The 24,251-nt window shown below is 34.5% G+C and overlaps 1 protein-coding gene across 2 annotated transcripts in view; it reads left to right on the top strand.

The window, feature by feature from the left end:
- LOC137391959 (3'-5' RNA helicase YTHDC2-like) overlaps positions 1 to 24,251 on the top strand; it is a 107,667-nt gene that overhangs the window by 1,755 nt on the left and 81,661 nt on the right. For both annotated transcript variants that reach the window (XM_068078535.1, XM_068078534.1), the window contains exons 4-10: positions 1,240 to 1,330; positions 3,579 to 3,760; positions 8,557 to 8,753; positions 11,417 to 11,583; positions 11,832 to 11,934; positions 13,152 to 13,308; positions 21,676 to 21,783. In XM_068078535.1, coding sequence (XP_067934636.1) covers positions 1,240 to 1,330; positions 3,579 to 3,760; positions 8,557 to 8,753; positions 11,417 to 11,583; positions 11,832 to 11,934; positions 13,152 to 13,308; positions 21,676 to 21,783 — 1,005 coding nt within the window. The remainder of the gene's footprint in view (positions 1 to 1,239; positions 1,331 to 3,578; positions 3,761 to 8,556; positions 8,754 to 11,416; positions 11,584 to 11,831; positions 11,935 to 13,151; positions 13,309 to 21,675; positions 21,784 to 24,251) is intronic.

Genomic DNA, 24,251 nt, shown 5'->3' with positions numbered 1-24,251 from the left:
CATCTTTGTCTAAAAGCAACTTACTGCAACGCCTTTCACTTTGGTTAAGTTTGCGAATGTTGCCTATATTTTGCACTTTGTTTCGGACGTAGCGACATTAACCCTTTTGGATGCAATAAATCTGCTAACTCGTTAAGTATCTCTTAATAAATATGCATTGGGAAGTCTAAAAATATCTCTACAAGTTGATAGCTATTGCTTACAATTAATCTGCGATGATATTATATTCTGTGGTCTTGTACTCTGCATTTGTTGATGCTTTCAATTTTTTTTACATAATTCTAAATTTGAAGGTGTGTTTTCATTTTATAACTATACTTACCAATGTTGCATAAAAGCTCATTGCACTCATTGACATGTTTGCTACAATTTGCAGCCAAAACTAGCTTTTTATGCGCAATAAAAGAGGAGTTACGCGCGTCGATCGATTGCGAGATCGGATAGCCGCAAGGATGCTATTAAGTAATATGCTATAAATCTGCAAATTTGTAAGTTATATAATAGTCTATCAAATGCTACAAATATGTATATATATATTCAAGAACAAGTAACATAAATGAACCTTACTTATAATACATGCAAAAATCAACATTTTGAAAACCAAAATATTTGCATCATTTGCTCAGCCAGTTGCATTCCGATTGTTGCTTTTGATGGAACGAACATCTTCTGGATGTTCACTACCTTCCACATTGTTTTCTGACGTCAACTCTTCTTCTGCACTGCCGAACTAGTCGATATTAGCGTCCAAACAATTTTCTGAGCAGAGTAAAACTTTTACGCGTTGTATTTCGCACAAATAATAAACTTTTATCAGCATCGCTAAGCACAACTTTTAGCCTAAAACTAGCCATTCATACACCATCGTAAATGTGAAGTGTTTTTCATGTACTTTGAAACACCAAGACTGCGTTGAATAAGAAACTACTCTTAGCCTGATACAGTTATTAATTATTTCTACGGCATTGCTTTCAAATTTTTAAGGAAAAAACAAAAACCTTGTGAGTTGGACAATGGACTTTGATATGAACAACGGAAACAACGAAAGAATTAATTGTACTGGTGTAACACTTTTCTACTGATCACTTGCTATTGTGGGTTCGTAAAAATCAAAGGATGTCAAAGTGACGGTCAAATGGAGGTAGCATTCAATTATAGAGTGGCACTTTATTTTTCAACCCTTCTCTTAAATGGTGTTCAATTAGAGGTTTTATGGTATGCGTATTGCTGTTATTTCAGAGCTTGAGTTTCCTTCTTCGCTGACTTCCACAGAGAGAGCATACATCCACAGACTGGCAGCTGCCAACAACTTTAAATCTAGAAGCAGAGGGTGAGTGGCATTTGTTTGTTGAGTAACTTTGATTTTATACAGCGAGTGAAAGCAGACGTAAAGGCGATGTTAGATCAATTAGTGTTGTTATTAGTATTGTTGTAGTTAGTATTGTTGTTTTGTTTTTTGGAGTGAATACGGTTTATCTTAGTATGCATCAAGTTGGCATGATTCCAACTTATATGCCATTTAGCTCTTTGTTTGAAGTAGTTTCAAACAATAATTTGTAAATTTAATTAATTTGTAATTTGTAAATACAGTCAAACATGGATAACTCGAACTTCACGGGACCGAGCGAAAGTGTTCGAATTATCAGAGCGTTCAAGTTATCAGAGCACTGTCACAAGTCTATGTATTTACTTATTTATTAGTAGATACATGTACATATACAAGCTATAATATAAATCAAAAGCACAAATGGCTTGTTTCAACTTAAATGCTTCTAATGTAAAGTTTAAAACGTTTTTATCAAAAAGTATAGAGATTTTTTTATCACTTGAGATTGGTTTATTGTTTGAGGTGATGTTATTGCCAGGACGTTTTTTAGATTGACATTGGCAAAACTTGATCATTGTTGAAATGCTCAAAAGAAAAAACATCTTTTTCTTTTGAGCGTTTTACCCACGATCAATTTTGCCGATTTTTCTTGAAGTTTATGCAAAGATTACCTCACTTACCTCGCTTCCGAAGGGCGATCGCTAAGCGGATGTTTGGTATAAATCAAATTTCACCAAACCTTTAGAAAAGTCGTTGACAAAAATATTTTGCCGATGGTGGTAATAATGACGCTTATGAATTACGAAAAGTTGAGGTTTACCTCTATGGCTTGGAATAAAGTGATTTTCTAAAGCGATAACAACCGTTTCGGTAGCCGTTGGGCAAAAAACAGTTCGAGTTAACAGTGTTGAGTTCGAGTTATCTATAGCAATTTATCATTACGTGGGAACGGACCAAAGAAACCGTTCGAGTTAACCATGTGTTTGAGCTATCCGTGGACGAGTTATCCATGTTTGACTGTATAGTGTATACAGGTTTAAATACAGTATATTCTTTTAACCAACATGTTCATGTCCAACGAAATAAATTATCTCTCACGCTCACTTCTAACTGCATCCATGTTCACATTGATGTCTTTTTCAAAGGTAAGCAGCACTTGTTTTATAACTGGTTTTTTTACTAAGAGATCGCTGATAACAAGTTACAACAGACTCTTCATGATGAATACATATTGAGTCTACTTCAAGTACAGTATATTAGAGAGTTACTCAGAGACCTCTACACCTCTATCAGGGTTTAAGTTAATAAATAAAACTCTGGTAGAGGTCTAGGTTTATAATTTGAATTTCAATAATTTATAATATTAATATATATATAATATACTACTAAACTAAGTTATATATTATGATATAATATTTTATGATATTTTATTATATAACAAAAGTACGCTTGGCAGTGACATGCACCATGAGAGATTGTAATGAGTAGTAACTAATTCGTGTAGTAGCAAGTCAGCCGCGTGGTGCAGTAGTTTGTCAGTAAACTGGATAATTCAAGTTTAATTCTGAAGCAATTTTTTCCTAAAACTTTTAGCTTGACTTCAGACAGATAGGCAAACGGATAGATGGACAGACAAACAAACACTGCTCTTATTATAGTAAAGATTGAACAAAGTTATATTGTAGTATGTACATAATATTATAGCATATAATATTATGTAATACTAAATTAAATTATATTGTAATGTTTTATATTAAATGTTGGTATACTGTGTTATATATTTTTTTATTAAGATATTATGTTGTGTAATAATGAAAAAAAATTATATTATTATGTTGTATAATATTATATATGTAGTCGAATGCTATTATAATCCTCAGGCTACACTGATGTGTAACTTTAACACTTCTGCGGAAATAATATTATGCTTTTTTCACTTAAGTATTTTTTTACTTATGCCTTAGACAAAGTTACCTGCACTTTCAATCTTCTCTATAAAAATTGTTGTAATTCATATCCATAATTGGTTCTTGAAGCGACAATCAGTCTTAAGAATACAACTACGGCTGTAAACAGCGCACTATTATCAAGACATATTCACTTAGAATTCTTGGTAGAGTTATGCTTGTTAGACACTTTTATTGCTGCGGATTTATGTTGTGTTAAAGGTGAGATTTCTGCTAAGACCTATGAGGGTGTTTTTATATAAGTGATGGCTATGAACCTGCTTCACCTTTTAATAACATTTTAGAAAAAACAGCAACCGTTACATAACAGTAATAAGACCACAGGCGACAGACACGGTAGAATTTATACACTTGGAAATGACCCTGAACTCGCAGCAGCAAATGCTTGCCCTACACAAGTATCCGCTGACTAACAAAGAGAAACATGATTTGATGCCTCGCAATGAGAAATCACAGATCTCTCAAGGTTAGTGTATGAATGTAATAGTGCATATGTTCGCTAATATAAATGTGAATTAGCCATTTGTGACAGATTAAGTATGATTAAACGTTGAAAGGGGTGGATCAAAACTAAATTGATCGATTGGCTACATACATGTATACCAATAAATAATTTTATTAGGATATTTTTGTGCATATCGGAGCAGCAGATACACAGAATTAAGGGCACTTTTAATTGACCTGAACAAACAGTTTTATTGATAAAAGGACAACACTAGCAGGTCTCGTGCCATTAAAACACCAGTTTTTTATAGTTAATTCCGTTACATCTTTATTTAGGTCGATTAATATTCCTTAATCATTTTCTATCAAGGATTAATCTTCATTTGAAAATTTCATTCAATATGGCCATAGCCAACTTTAATTAACATCTATACTTTCATTAAAGAATAGAGAAAGCATAATATTATTATGCTTTATTATTCATCTTGAGGTGTTGACTGATGTTCTAAAAAAAGAATCAAGGAGATTGACCAACCAGAAGCTGAGATATAGCCAGCCAAACACAGGTCTACCAAAAAACAAAACTGTTTTGGTAATCATCAATAAATGACATATGAAATCGACTTGTGTGCCATTGGTCAATTAAGCCAACTAATGCGCTCTCCTATAACAATCACGGCGTTTTAATTGGTTTAATCCCTGGAAGTATAGAACAATCAAATTGGGCCTAACAATCATCGTTCCTAGAATTCCGAACCAGTCCCTCTGATGTGTAGATTAGTTTTAGCATAAAATAATTACACGCATCTATTATTTCGCAACATTTCGCTATCTTGCTAGTTCTGCTCAGTTTTGTTGTTCTCCTACTTAGCTTCCCTATTCAGACTGATCTTTAGCGTTGTTCAGATTTTTTAACTATAGCTAATAAATAGAATCAATTAAATCAATCATCAATCTCGGTTATCATTTGGAATTTTCTACAAATTATATTAGTTACATCATTTATTCTATACGCAGTTATATTATTATTTTGTATAATATGCATTATGAATATTATATAAATCATAAAAAATAATCATAGATAAGATAATAGATCAATAGAAAAATCAAAGCAAAAGTTATCGTTTTCTTTTCTTATAGCAAGAGCAGCACGGTCAAGTTAGTCTTTTTAAGATTATGGCTGTAGTGAACTTCCAGTCTGTTAATAGTGACGATAATCATGAAAATCAACTGAATGCTGCAGTAGATACACAGTAGAAGAATGCTGCAGTAGATACACAGTAGAAAAATGATGAAGGAACAAAAAGTCCCATTCCTATTTCTTATTGTAAACAAACTGCAACTCGCGGATATCGCATATAGACTATACACGCGCCGTTCGTTGAACATATGATCTTCGGAGCATATCCGTGGAGATCGAGTTAAAATTTGAAGCACAATAGTCAAAATCTGCTCTTCTGCTTTAAAAAATCATGGCGAGGAGTTGTGGGCAAATGCCTTTACCACACGATGTTTGGATGATTTTCCTGAGAAACCAGAGCTAGTATGTAAATTATTTACTATCGCGAGAAGCGTTTCACATCTCGTAGCCAAAACAATCATTATACATAACGGCGGTAAGGGTGCGCAACTCCGGCACATGACTATTAAGTCGATTTTATACGTCACAGTTTTCGGGATTTTCGAAGGGTTTTCCTCTGATTCTTTATTAGGTAGACCTGTGTTTGGCTGTCTATCTCAGCTTCTAGGGGGTCAATCTCCTTGATTCTTTTTTTAAAACATCAGTCAACACCTCAAGATAACTAATAAAGCATAATAATATTATGCTTTCTCTATTCTTTAACATCTATACTTTCATTAACATCTATACTTTCATTAACATCTATACTTTCATTAACATCTATACTTTTATTAACATCTATACTTTAATTAACATCTATACTTTAATTAACATCTATACTTTTATTATCATCTATACTTTCATTAACATCCATACTTTCATTAACTTCCATACTTTCATTAACATCCATACTTTCATTAACATCTATACTTTAATTAACATCTATACTTTAATTAACATCTATACTTTAATTAACATCTATACTTTAATTAACATCTATACTTTAATTAACATCTATACTTTCATTAACATCTATACTTTTATTAACATCTATACTTTTATTAACATCCATACTTTCATTAACATCTATACTTTAATTAACATCTATACTTTAATTAACATCTATACTTTCATTAACATCTATACTTTCATTAACATCTATACTTTCATTAACATCTATACTTTCATTAACATCTATACTTTCATTAACATCTATACTTTCATTAACATCTATACTTTTATTAACATCTATACTTTAATTAACATCTATACTTTAATTAACATCTATACTTTCATTATCATCTATACTTTCATTAACATCCATACTTTCATTAACTTCCATACTTTCATTAACATCCATACTTTCATTAACATCTATACTTTAATTAACATCTATACTTTAATTAACATCTATACTTTAATTAACATCTATACTTTCATTAACATCTATACTTTCATTAACATCTATACTTTCATTAACATCTATACTTTTATTAACATCCATACTTTCATTAACATCTATACTTTAATTAACATCTATACTTTAATTAACATCTATACTTTCATTAACATCTATACTTTAATTAACATCTATACTTTCATTAACATCTATACTTTAATTAACATCTATACTTTCATTAACATCTATACTTTCATTAACATCTATACTTTCATTAGCATCTATAATTTCATTAACATCTATACTTTAATTAACATCTATACTTTCATTAACATCTATACTTTCATTAACATCTATACTTTCATTAACATCTATACTTTCATTAACATCTATACTTTAATTACCGTCCATACTTTCATTAACATCTTTACTTTCATTATACTTTTCATGCCATTCTTAAATTTTTTAAATATGTTTTATCATGTCAGATGCTTTTTTTAAACATATTTTTATGTTAATTAAAACTATATTTAAAAGCAGTTATTTAAAGATTACTTGTTTCGGTATTTGTTTAATTTTGATGTAATACTTGATAATGAATTACACTCATTTCCTTACCACCGTATAAAATTTATCTATAGCTTTATTTACAGATACAGTCAAACATGGATAACTCGCCCACGGATAGCTCAAACACATGGTTAATTCGAACAGTTTCTTTGGTCCGTTCCCACGTAATGATAAATTGCTATAAATAACTCGAACTCAACACTGTTAATTCGAGCTGTTTTTTTGCCCAACGGCTACCGAAACGGTTGTTAACGCTTTAGAAAATCACTTTATTCAAAGCCATAGAGGTAAACCTCAACTTTTTGTAAATCATAAGCGTCGTTATTACCACCATCGGCAAAATATTTTTGTCAACGACTTTTCTAAAGGTTTGGTGAAATTTGATTTATACCGCTATACGATGAATAGCACGGGCTAGCCGGGTCACGCGCGCAAGGATTTTCGCCACGCACATACAAAACAAAAACAGAATGTTGTTTTTGTTTTGTATGTGCGTGGCGAAAATCCTTGAGTGCGTGACCCGGCTAGCCTGTGATGAATAGTTTTCCGACGTTGATTCCGTGTTGAATCAACGTCGGAATGTTGAATGTTTAAAACGTCTTAAAAATTGTTGTAATTAAACGTATACGTTGTCTTAGCTAAAAAAAACTATTCATCGTTTGACCTAAACACAGAATACGTGTGTACATTCAATAAGTACCCATTCAAAAAGCGTGAGTGATATACAATGTACCGTAAAACCTCGTAAAACTTCTAATTGAACTGCCTCGGAGTGTTGCTCTTAACGAATCCCAGGTAAAGTAAGGTAATCTTTGCATAAACTTCAAGAAAAATCGGCAAAATTGATCGTGGGTAAAACGCTCAAAAGAAAAAGATGTCTTTTCTTTTGGGCATTTCAACAACGATCAAGTTTTACCAATTTCAATCTAAAAAACGTCCTGGCAATAACATCACCTCAAACAACAAACCAATCTCAAGTGATAGAAACATCTCTATACTTTTTGATAAAAACGTTTTAAACTTTACATTAGAAGCATTCAATTTGAAACAAGCCATTTGTGCTTTTGATTTATATTATAGTTTGTATATGTACATGTATCTACTAATAAATAAGTAAATACATGGACTTGTGACAGTGCTCTGATAACTTGAACGCTCTGATAATTCGAACACTTTCGCTCGGTCCCGTAAAGTTCGAGTTATCCATGTTTGACTGTATGTAAATGCAAGGAACAATGTAGCAAAGTTATCGGATACCTATCAGGGTTGATCTCCCTTGAATTAAGAGATCAATTCGTTAATTGAAATCACAAATTATATACAATTATAAATAAATTATACTATACCAATTAGCCCAATCATCTCGTTTATGGATACAACTGGCTATAATCTCCCATAAAGATTTTGGTGAGCAACAGAGAGAAACTAGCCTCATTGGTTAAACAGATCTCATCCTTCACATACCAGTCATATTGTCTAATTTATGCATTTCTATGATTGTTGTTTTCCTCGGATCCAAATGTGCGAGCCTCTTCACTGGATTACTGTTACATTTGAATGGTAACTCTATGGTGCATACAACAATTTCGGTGGTTCAGTTTATGGCATGTGGATATGTCTGAGAAAGAATATTGTGGCATCAGACAAACAACCTTATGACCTACTTTCCCTGTTACAAACAACTTATTCAAGCCATGGTAAGTCAGCTTGTCAGATATACTGGTTACAGATTTGAATGACCTGGGCAAGGTGACTACAGGAAAACTGAACAATGGTCTACCCCAGGTGCCGATGAGGCGAGGGCAGCCCTCTGGGCATATCCCTCGACTGCCTATTGAAGACCAGCGGGCCGCCATAGTCCATACCATAGCCTCTAATCAAACTGTTCTGATCAGCGGAGAGACTGGCTGTGGCAAAACAACTCAGGTTAGATTTAATATTTGTTTCACACTGTGAATGTGAAAGGTGGGCCCACTTTATAAAAGTTGACTCAAAAAACATTTATGTAGGGTTTCCTCAGATTGCTTGTCAATAGATTGTATTTTGGAATGGATTCATTCTTCTCCTCCACTATAAATATTCTACAAATAATCTCTAAATATTCAACCTCAGCTTATGATGAACTTGTTCGATGGGTTTTGATTTGAAGTACATAGGCTATGCTGGCGGTATCGCAAGTCTTTTAAAAATGCTGTTTAAAATAAATATTAAATGAAATACAATTGAACAGTTTTTTAAAATGCAGAATGCCAGTCAGATTGAGGTTTTCAATACTACTGCAAATATTCTACTAGTTTATCTAGGTTCATGATGACCTCTGTAGATGGGTTTTTATTTGAAAGATTGTAGATTATGCTAGCTGAAAGAAAAGAGAAGATAAGGGAATAGTTTTGTAAAAATAATCAGTATAATTGAGATTTCTAATGCTACTTGCAGTTTTCTTAGTTAATTGACTTGAAATCACTTAAAACAGTTTTTACTTTAATAACACAATCATGTGAAAAGTTAACCCTTTTGCAGGCAAAGCGACATTATTATCGTTTGGCGATACTGGCGACAAGGGGCAGACCGGCTATTTTGTCGCCACATGAACATTTTTTTAAAATCGATTTTTGGTTGGCTTATTGCCTTTTTGTGTTAAATTTTTTATTACTAGTAGACTAAAATATATTGGTCATTGTTTGAAACTAAAAAATAAGCCGTTTTGAGAAAAAAAACGATTGTTTTTGCAATATTAAACAAACGAAAAATCCGAAATAAAAACGTCTTTAAATAAAATTGGTAATTTTGTTTGTAGCTTGTTTCTGCTTTTGTTTCTACTTTCTGAATGTTTTCCCAGAGTGCAAAAACTTTCTTTTAGTGCTATAGCGCCCTCCAAACAAACTTAACCACGTCTCTAATGCTGCAAGGAGTAGTAGTGTTAGTGCTAGCAGTAATAGGCTGATATCAGCTGATTGTGATAACTTTTTAGAGTTAGTAGCCAGAACTAATAATGACAGTGAATCTGGTTCAGATTGTGACTGGAGTGATTTTGCATCGGAATCTGAAAGTGAAAGTGATGAAGAAGCTAGTAACAGTTTTCATACTCATGGAGGTGGCAGTGATGCTAGTGCCTGGACTACTATCATAAATTTATATACTAATCAGGCCTCTGCAAGGGCAAATGTTTTCAAAAGTACCATAGCTAGAGAAACAGTTATGAGAAGAATTGACTTGAAACACGTTTATTTGTATTTACCTGTATTATAAACACATAATACACGTTTACAATATTATAAATAAGAGTGTATCAAGGATTTTTAAAAAATCGATTTTTGAAAAAATAATTTGCCCAAGGGGTCTCAAATAACCCAAAAAAACTTGCCTGCGAAAGGGTTAAATACATGCTGTTTCTTAATTCTGTGTTCACACGAGGTTGAGACGCATAGCTGTATGAACTCATTTGATCGTAATGATTTGACCATAACGATTTGACCTTAAAGATTTGACCTTAATGATTTGACCTAAATGATTTGACCATAATGATTTGACCTTAATGATTTGACCTTAATGATTTGACCTTAAAGATTTGACCTTAATGATTTGAAGGTGAGTTTCTCTTTCCTTGTTTTGCATATTCCTAATGTTTTAGCTTTGTTTGTCAGATTTATTTGATGGAATAGAAATTAAAATGCTTGACATTTTATAAGGATACACCAAAGTATGCGCTTCCTCAAACCTCAAACCTCCATGAGTTATTCTGATTGGATTTTAATTCAAGTAGATGAGCATAAGACAGTTCCTCAGGTCAATCAGGTTAAGATTGATACATTGTACATAGAATAATGCATATATAGGCTATAATACAAAGCCATGGAATACGAGCTAAGTGATAGCTTAGCTCCGATATTCTAGCTATCTGAGAGTATTTAATGGAACTAGTTTCATTAAATAGTTCAAGCCTTAAAAATATTCTGTCGTTATAGAACTGTTGAAAAGAAATACAGTTTTATGTTATGGAAGCAGGTTTGTGCTGAGTTGGTCAACTTTTTCAACTCACATTATATAGGTGAAAATATTATAAACTCGATAGCCGTTCATAGTGAGTTTTCTCTAAAGGTAGGGTATGACATTGCCAATAGCTTGATACATGTTGCATTTGTAGCAGAATATAATAACTCATTGAAAGGAGGTCGACTGCTGCTTGTTAAGCGCAAAAAGTTACCTTTTCAACTAAAGAGCGGCAGTGTTGACTCACACTTTAAGCGCTTCTTTGGAGAGTTTCAGCCGGTGGTTTTCTATTCTCATATGTCACACTTCATGCAGCGCTCGATAAATTTGACCCACCGGCAGGGCTTGTACTAGCGGTAATTGACTTGTGGTCCTTTTTCAAGTTGAGCTAATAACATTGGCTGAAGACTTAGTACCAACAACTACCTGTTTCACTCCGTTGGATAAAGTAGTTTATGATTTTTAGCCTTCTCACAGGGTATTGCTGTTATTGTAACTAAAATCTGTAACTACACTTGCATTTACTGTAGGTAAATCCTACAACGGTCCAAGGAGTATTTTACCGGTATGAACAGGTACCACAAATGATTCTCTTGCAGGTGCCACAAATGATTCTCGACTCATGTGCTGATTCAAGGCTTCCATGTAGAATAATCTGTACACAGCCTCGACGCCTGGCAGCGCTGTCAGTTGCCGAAAGAGTGGCTTACGAGAGAGGGGAAGTTGTTGGACAAACTGTAGGGTATCAAATAAGACTGGAGAGCAAGTGAGTTGCAAAAAGCACTTGTATACCTTTGTCATGTTTTCGCATGGCTATGTCTGATGCCATTTTTTGGGCACAGACACCTGCATATTTATGCCAACGCTTCTCTGTGTAGATGCTTAAACTTTATTATTTGTGTTCACAGATGGCAATAGATGCAAGTGCTTCGGAGCGCTTGGCTCCAGTACCTGTAAAAATACATGCTTAACATATCTTGTTGGCCTGTTCTGCCATGCTTTGATTGGTTACAGAGTATCACCCAAGACACTATTGACCTATTGCACCACTGGAGTCTTGCTGAGGACTCTGATAGGAGGAGACAATTGCCTTGCTACTGTCACACATATTGTTGTTGTAAGTAGTAAATATAATACTCTAGGCTATATGTCTCTTCAAGCAAACATTTCTACTTCAAATTTTAGCATTTTGAGCACCTTGTTTGTACACATTAAATTATGTTTTGGTTCAATTATTTGCAGTGTGGTGCTAACATAGCTGATGTGGTGTCTTCTGCAGATTCAGTGAGAAGTTAAAGTTTTATAAAGAAGAAAACTTCAGAATAGCTAAAAAATTTATTATTGAATTATGAAATCTACTGTGATCACACATTTACTATGGTTTTTGGGGCGGGTATTGACCGCGCAATAGTGCCAGACCACTATTATCCAATTTATCCAAATTATCCAAATTATATACACTGAATGGCTGTATATAATATACGTCCATTTGGTTACCTGTAGTTGATATGCTGTGAGCCCGCTGGTTAACATGAACTGAGCCTATCAATAATTGCGATGTTGTTTTACATGACTTGAAACAATTGTCTCTACTTGTTTGTTCACTCTCTTGTTAGTCAGCGTCTAGTCTTATAGACGCATAGAAACAAAAAGTGTTTTAGCAAATTTCATTTCCCAATTGTAGTGTTTACTCTAAAGAATTTGAAGTCTCAAAGTTTGTTTTGCGTTTGTTAGCATGGTTGTCAAGTTTATGTTGACCTTGACCTCTTTTCCGTGTCCTGCACCATCTAAAATTGGTGAAGCGCTGAGAGAGCAGAAGCTAAGTCTGAGAGCAAACAGGGCTTTGCTTCCTTTCCTGGATGTCTGAAGATCAAATTTAAGAATTTTGTGTTAATGAACTATCGCTCATTGTCTTGCAAAGTTTGTTTCCAGCAATAATCAAACAGACTGTCCTAGTAAAAGGGAGAATGAACCTTGCAGTCTAATTGCGAGCTCTGTTTTACTAAAGGCTATTAACTGATGACACCAAATCTCTTAAAGTGTGATGTAAGCAGGCAGGTTGTTGCAGGTGTTTTGCAATTCTTTCTCGCTAAGTTTTGCGACATCTCCTCTAGCTCTAAGAAGGAAGGAGTGTTAATTTGAGTCCATGCTTAGAAACAAAGACTTGTAACTTAGTCTGTGCACGGGGTGGATTAGCAGAATAAAAGTTTTTGCTTGCCCTCTTTGAAAGATTCTAAATGGAAATTGTTGTTCTAAAAATCAGTAATTCTAGAGCGTTAGAATAACCTTGTATTCACCATAATTAACCGTGATTCGCCACTTTTGTCATGCCAGGATGAGCTGCATGAGAGAGACAAGCTCTGCGACTTTCTGTTAATAGTCTTGAGGCAGGCTGTAGCGCAGTTCAAGAACCTCAAGGTCGTACTTATGAGTGCCACTCTCAACACGGAGCTCTTCCTCCAGTACTTCAACAATAGCCCCATTCTTCAGGGTAAATTTCTATCATTGCAAGTGCCTGTTTGCAGGAGTTGTAAGATCTTATTGCAGGTAGTTTTATATACAATTAGCTGTGTGTTACCTCCGTTACCCGGGTGTTAAAATAAGCTTATAAATAATGGAAGGTAATGAGAGTTGCCTGCCACTTGCTATTAGCCTGGAAGATTGCCAATGGATAATTTGAGTAAGCTTACTGATAAGAGCTACCGCCTACGCCATCACCCTGCGTAGTAACGGAAAACCGTTTTGTATTTGCGCCCATATACCGACATATATCGCCCACTGAAATCATTAAAGGGGGTCCTACCACACAAAGTTTTCGTCAGAATAGTCACTTTTAAAATCACTGTCGTCACTTTGAAAATCACTGTCGTCACATTTTTCAAGGAGGTAACCAAAACAACCTCTTTCTTCACATTAGTTTTTCAATGCGAATATCCATTCTGGCGGCACTGGGTTGCATTGAAAACCTGAAACTTGCTCAGCTTGCACTTCTGCTAATCAAAAGCATTGCTCAACCAGCAACCTTCACAAATTTATCAGTGATATTTGGGGGTCCTACCACACAAAGTTGTTGTCAGAATAGTCACTTTTAAAATCACTGTCGTCACTTTTAAAATCACTGTCACCTTTTTCAGTTGGCAACCAAATCAACCTTTTTCTTCACATTCGTTATTTTAATACAAATATCTATTCTGGTGGCACTGGGTTGCGTTAAAAATCTGAAACTCGCTCAGTTTGAACTTCTGCTAACCAAAAGCATGGCTCAACCAGCGACCTTCACAAACTTATTAGTGATGTTTGGGAGCGTTGCTGATTACTCCGCGAAGAGTGACAGCCGTGTTAGGTTTTTAGGGCTATATTTCTTGTACTGAAAAGAGACCGAGATTGTCTTTAATAATCACTGTCAGTCACAGACTTGGAAACGGATTTGCTGTCAGTGTCGTGGCATTTCATTGCTTTAATTTTTTTGGCAGTCTAAATGCTGGGCCAGATGCTTCAAACCAAAACTAGTTAAGTTTCGGTTGACCGTGGTGATTTATGAACAAATAAAAAGTTAGTAAAGGTACGGCTACCCGTAACAAAATTCCGTTGGTTCTAACCAAAATCACGAAATGATTGAAACACAGAATTATTCTGCGCTGCTAGAATTGTGCTAGCGAGCACGATTCCAGCAGCTTTTGCAATTAGAGAGACGTATGATGATGTCCCATAGACGTATAATGACACACAATAAAAGTATAAGTGCAATTCAACATAGTACACACGATGCAACTGCTTAGATTGCGTTATTGAATGTATTTATTGTTTGGACGCTATAGCTACAAATTGTTTATTTTTTAATTATATTTCCTTTTTAGCAGCAAAAGTTTTGTGGTAGAAAATGTTGACATCTCTAGCGCAATCAAGTCGGTTGCATCGTATTTACTATGGTAACTTTCTGTAATATTTTTCTTGTGTGTCGCATTATGTTCTCGGAGTACATATATCTTAAAATTTGCTAGAGTCGTGCTCGTTAACCAACAATAGCGCGACCTAAACAGTTACATCGTGTGTTCTATGTTGAAATACTTATGTATTTTTATTGTGTGTCGCGATATATGTCTTGGACTATACTAATTGCTAAAGCTGCTAGAATCGTGCTCGCTAATAATTTGTTTAATCTGTTAATTAAAAGCGTTTCGTCGACGAACTCGGTGGGCATGCACAGCTCAAATAACTCTTTGAATTTCGACCGATTACCGTAATTCTGCGTTTTTCGTGATTTCGGTCAGAACTCAGAACCGACGAAAAATTCGTTACGTGCAGCCGTACCTTTAGCAATCATACTTACAAAATCATCGTCACCTTGTCACCTACATTGATAAATGGTCGTCTCGTCTGTCACTTTTTAAATATCCCTGTCGTCGGGTCGTCAGAATCGTCACAAAACATGGGAGGACCCCCATATTTCCTGAGGATTATGCTGATTATTCCGCGAAGAGTGACAGGCATCTTAGGTTTTTAGGGCTACACATCTTTAACTGAAAATAGACCGAGATTGTCTTTAATAATCACTGTCAGTCACAGAATTGGAATCTTATTTGCTGTCAGTGTGTCGTGACATTTCATTGCTGTTTACTTAAGTTACATGGCAGTGTATAAATGTGAAGCCAGATACTTTAAACCGAAACTAGTGAAGTTTCGTTTGATCGTGTTGATTTATGGGCAAATAATAAGTTAGTGAAGGTACGGCCACACGTAACGAGTTTTTCGTTGGTTCTCACTGAAATCACAAAATTAATGAAACACACGTAATTATTCCGTGCTGCTATGAACGTGCTAGCGAGCACGATTCTAGCAGCTTTTGCAATTAGTATAGTCCAAGACATGTAGGGTGACACACAATAAAGGTATGAGTGCACTTCAACATAGTACATACGATGCCACTGCTTAGATTGCGCTTTTGTTGGTATTTATTGTTTATACACCATTGCTACAAATCCTTTATTTTTTAATAATAAAAATTCCTTTGTAGCAGCAAAATTTTTGTGGTAAAACGTGTTGCTGTCTTTAGTGCAATCAAGTTAATTGCATCGTATTTACTATCATGAATTGCCGTCATATTTTTCTTGCGTGTGGCTTATGTGTTTTGGACTACATAAACTTTAAAAGTTGCTAGAGTTGTGCTCGTTAACCAACAATAGCGCAACCTAAGCAGCTACGTTGTGTGAACTATGTTGAAATGCATCGGTAACTTTATTGTGTTTCCGTAATATGTGTCTTGGACTAATTGCTAAAACTGCTAGAATCGTGCTCGCTAATAATTTGTTTAGCTAGTTAAAAGCGTTTCGTCGACGAGTTCGGTAGGCATGCACAGTTCAGATAATTCTGTAAATTTCGACCGAATAATTCTGTGTTTTTCGGTCATAACTCAGAACCAACGAAAAGTTTGCTATGCATATCTGTACGTTACTTCAGTAAGCCTACTTACACAATCATCGTCGCCTTGTCAGCATCACCTACAGTGATAAATGGTCGTCTCGTCTGTCGCTTTTCAAATATCCTTGTCGTCGGGTAGTCAGAATCGTCACAAAACATGGGAGGACCCCATTAAACCATAACTGTCACGAACAACTTTTATTGTATTTACTAGGTAAATCAGACACGCTGATTCCGATTTTGTACTCAAAATAAAGATTAGTCCACTAACCTTCAAAGTCATTTAGGCTTTTTTAAAGCGTTTCAATATCCGTTTCGAAAACAACACAATCGGCATTACAAGCTCCGCCCATAAATATGTGACGAAACCTAGCTTTTTCAGAAACGGAAGTTAAGAAAGTTTAGTCCGATTTAGAATAATAGAGATGGGTGTCTTAAAACCCATTATTATCTAAATCCAGCCTGTAAAATAATTTCAGTTTTTTATGAAAGGAATATAAACTATTTAAAATTGCTCGCAGCTTGTTACATGACGTTTAAATGGGCTGGACGCCGAGAAAAACGAGCTCAAAAAGCGCGGTTTTATCACGAGCTAGCGTTGTTATCGCGCTTTTTAAATATGCAATGCTAAATAGCTCATCTACCTTTCAGAAAAGACTGATATTATTTGTAAAGCTGGATTTAGATATTAATAGACTTTAAAACACCCATCTCTATTATTCTAAATCGGTCTAAACATCTCTACGTAATTTCTGTTCCTAAAAAGCTAGGTTACGTCAAGTATTTATGGGCGGAGCTTGTTATGCCGATCGTGTTGTTTTCGAGACCGATATTAAAACGCTATAAAAAATCCTTTATTACTCTGAAAGTTAGTGGCCTAATCTTTATTTTGATTACAAAATCGGAATAAGCATGTCTGATTTACCTAGTAAATACGATAAAAGTTGTTCGTGGCAGTTATGGTTTAAAGGTTGACTTGCAACAAAATTCGCATTACCCTTATTTGGTATCAAAATATTCACCATATCTTACTTTGCTGTGTCGTATGTGCAAAATATGTGGAAATGTGATTACAAGCTCTTAATAGCTAAAAAAAGAACAGTTAATCGCCGCCATCACGAAACCGCCGTAGATTGAAATCAGTTTATTTTTCTGGCGTAGTCATTACATTTGGTTATTGTTTAGTCACATGATGTTCTCATGTAAGTTGGAAGGCCAATAAAAAGTACAATATAAAACTTCTCGTAGCACTAGTTTATAACAAACACTTCGGGGTTTTACCGAAAATCCCGTATCAAATATAGATGCTCCTACTTTACAGTTTTGTTTCGGCTTGGTCTAATCGTCTAGTCGTAATCTGATCATGTGACCCATACTTTCTGCCAAACAGCGCAAATAATTTCTGCAGCACTTTCGACTATCACAGGTGACCAACAGGCTCGTCACGTTCATCGGACAATGATATGTACTCCTTCGAGCTAAGGTTAAAAAATTAAACGATTTTTCACGGTAGGTTATAAGATATCAGTGCTGAAAGTGATTGCATTACAATGACGATGAAATATATGCGTCAGAACAATAGACATGGTTTTATTAAATGCGTGAAGCATATTTGTGAAAATATTTCGACGAATGAGGTTGCCTGAAAGTGTAAACAAGCCATCTTGTACAACTACGTCCCATTTGAGCCGTTTTGGAAAGAGATTCTGATCTACGGCAGTCTCATGATGGCGGCGATTAACTGTTCGTTTTTGAGCTTTTAAGGGCTTGTAATCCCATTTCCACACATTTTGCACCTACGACACAGCAGAGTAAGACATGGTGAATCTTTTGATACCAAATAACTGTAATGTGAATTTTGTTGCAAGTCAACCTTTAAGCTTGTGTGGCTGAGTTGGTTAGGCGTCGAACTTGCGAACCGGAGGGTCCGAGATCATGCCTTCTGTAATACGGATTATTTAATCCAAGATTTTAATAGCTATAGCTGGAACGACACACCAACATTGAGAAATATATTATGTTTTGTATACAATTAAACCTTGACTTATCATCACCTTTATATATAAAATTTTCAACAGACGACTTAAATTTTGAGCAAATAAATTTTCTAACATATGAGGTCTGCAAGTTAAGTAATGGGACATCACACAGCATATGAGATGCTACTTCTACTCCTCATAGCAGTTCTGGAACTTGGAAGGTGTTATTGCCTTTAATTGTTCATCGCATACATTTTGATATTCTCTAAATTCCCAAAGTGGTGCTCGTTGAGATGGTTCTTTACTATTGGGAATAGAAAGAAGTAACAGAGACTTAATTTTGGAAACTATGGAAGTTGTGGTACATCTGGTATGCTTTTCTGAGTCAGGAATTCATGAATTGAAAGCGAAGTGTGAGAAGGCGTGTTATACTGTCAAATAAAGTTGTCTTTGCTGGTTGATCTGACACAAAGAGTTGATTTTTTTAACCTTGTAAAAACTTCCAGGTAGAATTGCGCCTAGAGATGATCTCTCCTTTAGGTACAAATTATTCATGGATGATGCCTTTGCTCTCTGAGAAACAGCTGAGCATTTTTTTGACTCTCGTTTTATTTATGGGTCAGAGTGAGTTGGCTTTCACTTCAGGATTATGCTAAAAAATCCATTAAAAAAATTAAAGAAGAATTATGCATCATTATCTATCTTTGCTAGAATGTCACAGCAATTGACTATTGTGTTCTCATTCTGGTCCAATGGGAGATTTTTGGCGCAAATTTTATAGAAATGTTTTCATTCCTAAGACATTAGTTAAACCATGGTAAACTGTTGTGTGATTCAAACATAGACCTATTAACTACACTATTATATTAAGTATAGTTGATAGGTCTATGGATTCAAATGTGGATGTTCAGCAATCACTTTGGTGGTTTGATGATTGTCAGATCTAAAAATGCTCTGGTTCACTCAACATTTTCATGGTTTTCGCCAGACATTGGACTTCCTAACCGAAACCCCGCCATCAAAAAATCCTCTAAAACTTGTGCTCTTGATGAGACAGTCTCTCTATAAGTTTGCTGAGTGGTAGATTGTGTTTCAATGGTATTGTGTTGTGGTTGAAACCAGGACTTTATAGCTCAGCATTGCTCAAGTCTATTTTGTCCACTTCCTAGAATGTTTGTAAGAAAAGTTACATTAAACAACCTGCTCTTACAGTTCATCTAATACTTCTATGGAGTAGCTATTTGACCTACTGATAGATTAGTTTTTGAGCTATAGCTTTTTACGGGGAGTCCCCAGGGGATTTCCCTTTCTAATGCTATCTGAGGCTTCCCTTTACTTAATTGACAGACCTCATGCAATGGACGTTAAAAGTTTTTCAAAACATTGCTGTTATATAAACCAGCACATATGTAGGCAGTTCTACTTGGATAATTTCTTAGAAAATTTTCAAAATTATTGAAGAGCTACCATGGGAAGAACGTGAAAGTGATGCCAAAAAGGCAGGGTCTGAAGCAGTTGAAACTGGAGAAACTGGATGAGATGATTAACAATAACATAAAATTTTAGTCTACAAACGGAAGATGCAAATGAGCTGCGTTAATTCTAAGTTTATATCGTTTAAGTTAGGCATCTTTCTGAAGTCTCTCAAAACATTGCAGTTTTGTATGTACATATAGATACAGTTTTCCTTCACATAGTTGGGCTTTTTTATGCTTTAACTAGCTGTGCTACCCGACATTGCCCGGGTAATAAAAAATCTCTGGTCAGAAAGTTGATTTGTATTATACATATAACAACATTTGCCATTCTAACTTTCAAATTACATATCATGAGAAAAGTGTTTTGCGTAGTTGAAATAATTTAAAAGAAAATAAAAACAACTGTAAAGGTTTTTAAACTTTGTCAAACAACTGTAACTTTCATGCTTCATATCATGAGGAAAATGTTTTGAGCAGGTCAAATAAATTTAAAAATAAATAAAACAATATAAAAGGGTTTAGATATAAATGTGAAATGATTAGCAAGTAATAGCTAAATTAAGTCGGTTTTGCTACGATTACAATAAAAGATGATTCGGTAATGATACAATTAATACGAATTGAGGAAACACAATAAAAAATCTGATTATGTTGAAATAATAATAACAATTCTTGTATAGAAGTGTGTGTGTATATAAAGGTTACTGTTCCACCAGAAGCTATCCATCAAAGCATTGAATACGGTAATACTGGTACCTCTCGATACTGGTACAAATGTAAAAACGAGATATCGTACTGTCTTTGTCTGACCGAACAGAGAGAGAATGTCGAGGCATTTCCTATAATTGTCCGCGGGAGAAGAATTGGCCTTGACCCCAGATATAGTAATTGAACATTACAAAAAATGTTTCTTAACAGGGGCATCATAACGCGTAAGCGCAATGCTAAAATAATTAGCGTGTGCATTCGCTATAGGGTATATGATAACGATTTCGATCATCATGTTTTGTATGGCTCAGTGGAAGAATGTCTGGATTTTAAAATTACAGTAGCAGTCTCCGTGAGTTCAAATTCATCAGATTGCGGATTCTTTACTCTAGGATTTTAATAGCTATAGCTGGATCGACACACGCATTCACATACATGCATACGACCAACTGTGAGAAGTATATATATATATATAAAATGGATGTATGATATGGATGTATATATGAAATATATAAGTTACGTGCGATTATAACCTTCGATGGTAACTTTTCCATGTTACCATCGAACATTATAATTATGTGTTATCATTATTTGGTTTGCAAATTGAAATATTGACTATCTCAATTCTATAATACTCGTACTCACTGAGATCTGCTCATTGTTAACATAAGTTAATTAATGTTAACTCTCATGATTATGCGTTAGGTTCGGTCAAGTTTTAACAATTGTGGCACATTTATTCTTTCCAAGGTTTTTAAATTCATGATTACTTGATATTTCAAACACTCATGAAGAATGGTAATATTTAGCCTAAGTGGTGTGTGGTTTATCAGTACTGAGCAACATATCAGCAAGAGAGGTGGTTTTAACGGCTTGTAAATAAGAAATAGCAGAACAAGAAAATTCCAAACTTTCAAAAGTATAAAATTAGTTTTTATACATTTGCTTATCAAAGTTTATACTATAACTAGTTATATTAGAGAAATATTGAAGTATTGTTTTGGGTGCCATACTTGTGCACATGATAAAATTTTTGTATTGAAAACCTCTCTGCAGTTTGTTAGACAGTTTGTTCTCAACTAAAGTAGAATTTTCAACTAGTGCCTTAATTACTGTACCTGAACTAAATTGTGTATATACCATAAAACCTCTAATAGAACCCCACCTCTATTTGAACGACACTTCCAATAGAGCGCCATGGCGTTCAATTAGAGGTTTTACGGTATATAGCTTTCTACATCAGCTCTTGTTTGAGTTCCACAATGTCTATCTTAGTGCCTGGCTCCTTGTTCGACGTTGAGGAGTATTATTTGGAGGATGTGCTGAAGATCACGGGCTATATGACTCGTAAGATGAAGGAATGTAAGCTACAGCTTGAAAAAGGTCAGTAATGCTATCTCCAGCCCTGGTTTATTCTTTACTTTAATCATATCGTACAACAGTAAGACACTGTATGTACTTGTGTATTAGCATATATTAAAGCAAGAAAACATCATTTTAAGGTCTCAGCTTATATGTAAATAGCTTTGATCTAACACTAACAAAATAGCAAGACATCTCAGATCAGACACTGTCACTGATGTTCCATTCAGTCATAACTGGAGACAAGCAATATGATTGCATTAAATGAAGTTAATTCTGACAAACTGCTACTCTATTTTATATTCACTAGCGGTAAGCCAGTCATACATATATGCCAGGCTTACATATTGTTTTTTAGCAGCTATCAATTGTCAGGAGTACGAGGTGTAGAAGTTTGTCTAAAATTAGTTTCTACTAAAACATGCATTTGCTGAACAACTGACTGTAAACGCTTCTGTTCTGTAGTTAAAGTGCGGTAGATACGAAAAGCCGAACGCGCTGAATGACCGAACAGACCGAACAGAATATTTTTTAGGAGTTGTCCTTCCGTATGAAAGGCTAATTAAAGAGCAGACAACTTACACTAAGTTTGAGCTGAATCTTAAGAATGCTCAGCGTTAGCATCACTCGTACAGTAGAGCTTCTCAAGGGGAGTTATATACCCTCAGTCCAGTCTCCACCAAGTCAACAAGTTACACCAGTACAGGAAATAATATCAATATGATGACAACTATAAACCTAGTTTTCAATTTATTATTATAATTGATTATCTTTGTTAATATAAAAAATTATAAAGAGCATACTAAACATGGTAAACTAAACATCTGCTTTTCTTCTAGGATTAATAGCAGGAGTAAACATAAAAGTTACAGATTAAATTATAAACTTCAGGCGATCATTGAAAACTTTGTTAACTAGTACGCTGACAGTCCCATTTGCCATGAGAGATCATCATGTGTAATAACTATGTGCACAATTATTCTTAGACCTGCAAGGTAGTTGTGTGGTGCAGTTGATAGTTGTGTCTGTCTGCAAACTGGAATGTCGGAGTTCGATTCCTGTATGAAGCAATTTTCTTCCTTAGTGAGGCTTTGGACAGACAGACACGGCTCTTATTATGATAAAGAATGTATAGCATGTTCAAATTTTATATTGTTTATATAATATGGTATTCAAATATGTAACTGCTGACAAGAAAGGTTTATAATGGAGTGACGTAAGATTTTTACCAAGTTAAAACATTAAAAACATTTTTTATGTTTTAATTTATGTCAAAATCAAACTTAGCTGTTCCTCATTTTGTTTAGTTTGTATTGGATGACGCATTTAAATGCTACTGGATTTGTGTTTTCACTCCTGTCTCTGCAGTAAGTATTTGCTGCAAAGCTTTGAAAAAAAATGGATTATTTCTGTATGTTAATTCAGATACAAATGGAATATTCCGCTAGAGCTGTTTTCTATTTTGTTTGATAAAACGAAAGATAGTCTCAATGAACTCATATGTCTTGTAAACTGTTGCCATAGCAATATAATATTACTATGGCAGTGATGTGCAATAATTTTAAGTTCTCTATTAATGCTTATTTTGGAAATTGCGTTACTTATTAAATAATTATTATATAATCATTGTTATATAATTGCTGTATATTTTTTATTTGTGATAAAGTTTAAGCTATTTTAAACAATTTTTTGCAACAGAAGAAGTTGATGTAATAACACATTGTCACTAACATCAAGGTTATTATTTAGCCAAGAGGATGGTTAGCTGCTTAACCAAAATTTATGCTCATATTTGTCCGGCGCTCCTCTGTGTACACAGGCATGTCAAATAGTTGTGATTGATTCTGATGATATTTATATGATTTATAACTAAATATTTCCCAGTGTCTCTCTTGTAACTATTTTTATAAAATGCATAGACATTGCCACTGTCACACACCTCCCTTCAGGGTGCTAATGTGTTGCTCAGATAGGTAATGCTTCAATTCTAAAAAATTACTACACCCAAGGAGTTAACTCCTGCTCTCTCATATGCTATCCTCAGTTTCTATGACGATAGGCTGTATAAGCTCTGTGGAATGTCTTTTTGGATCTCAATTGCTCAAACTAAACATTCATCCAAAAATCAAAACTAAAGATGAACATAAACAAAATTTTCTTAGATTTTATCAAAAAGTGTCAGTATTTTTCTATCATTTGAGATTGTTTTTATGATCTGACTGCCAAAATTTTTCATTTTTAAAACTGAAAAAACTTGGTCGCTGTTAAAACACTCAGAAAAAAAAATGTGCTAAAATAACGTCAGTTGCGCGGCTTCCTGTCTCTCTCATTATTGATATCAGTTATTGCAATCGAGTTGTAGTGTTATGCGTCTCTATTCTGTCGATCTCTTTACCAAACTGTAACTATCGATGTCATAATAACACTTTTTCTTGAACTTGAGCGTTTCAACTGCGATCAAATTTTGTTGATTTTAATATTGAAACATC

The sequence above is a fragment of the Watersipora subatra genome, chromosome 3 (genome assembly GCF_963576615.1).
Source record: "Watersipora subatra chromosome 3, tzWatSuba1.1, whole genome shotgun sequence".
Classification (NCBI taxonomy): Eukaryota; Metazoa; Bryozoa; class Gymnolaemata; order Cheilostomatida; family Watersiporidae; genus Watersipora; species Watersipora subatra.
The sequence above is the reverse complement of the archived record's forward strand: the minus strand, read 5'-3'. Positions and strand labels throughout refer to the sequence as shown.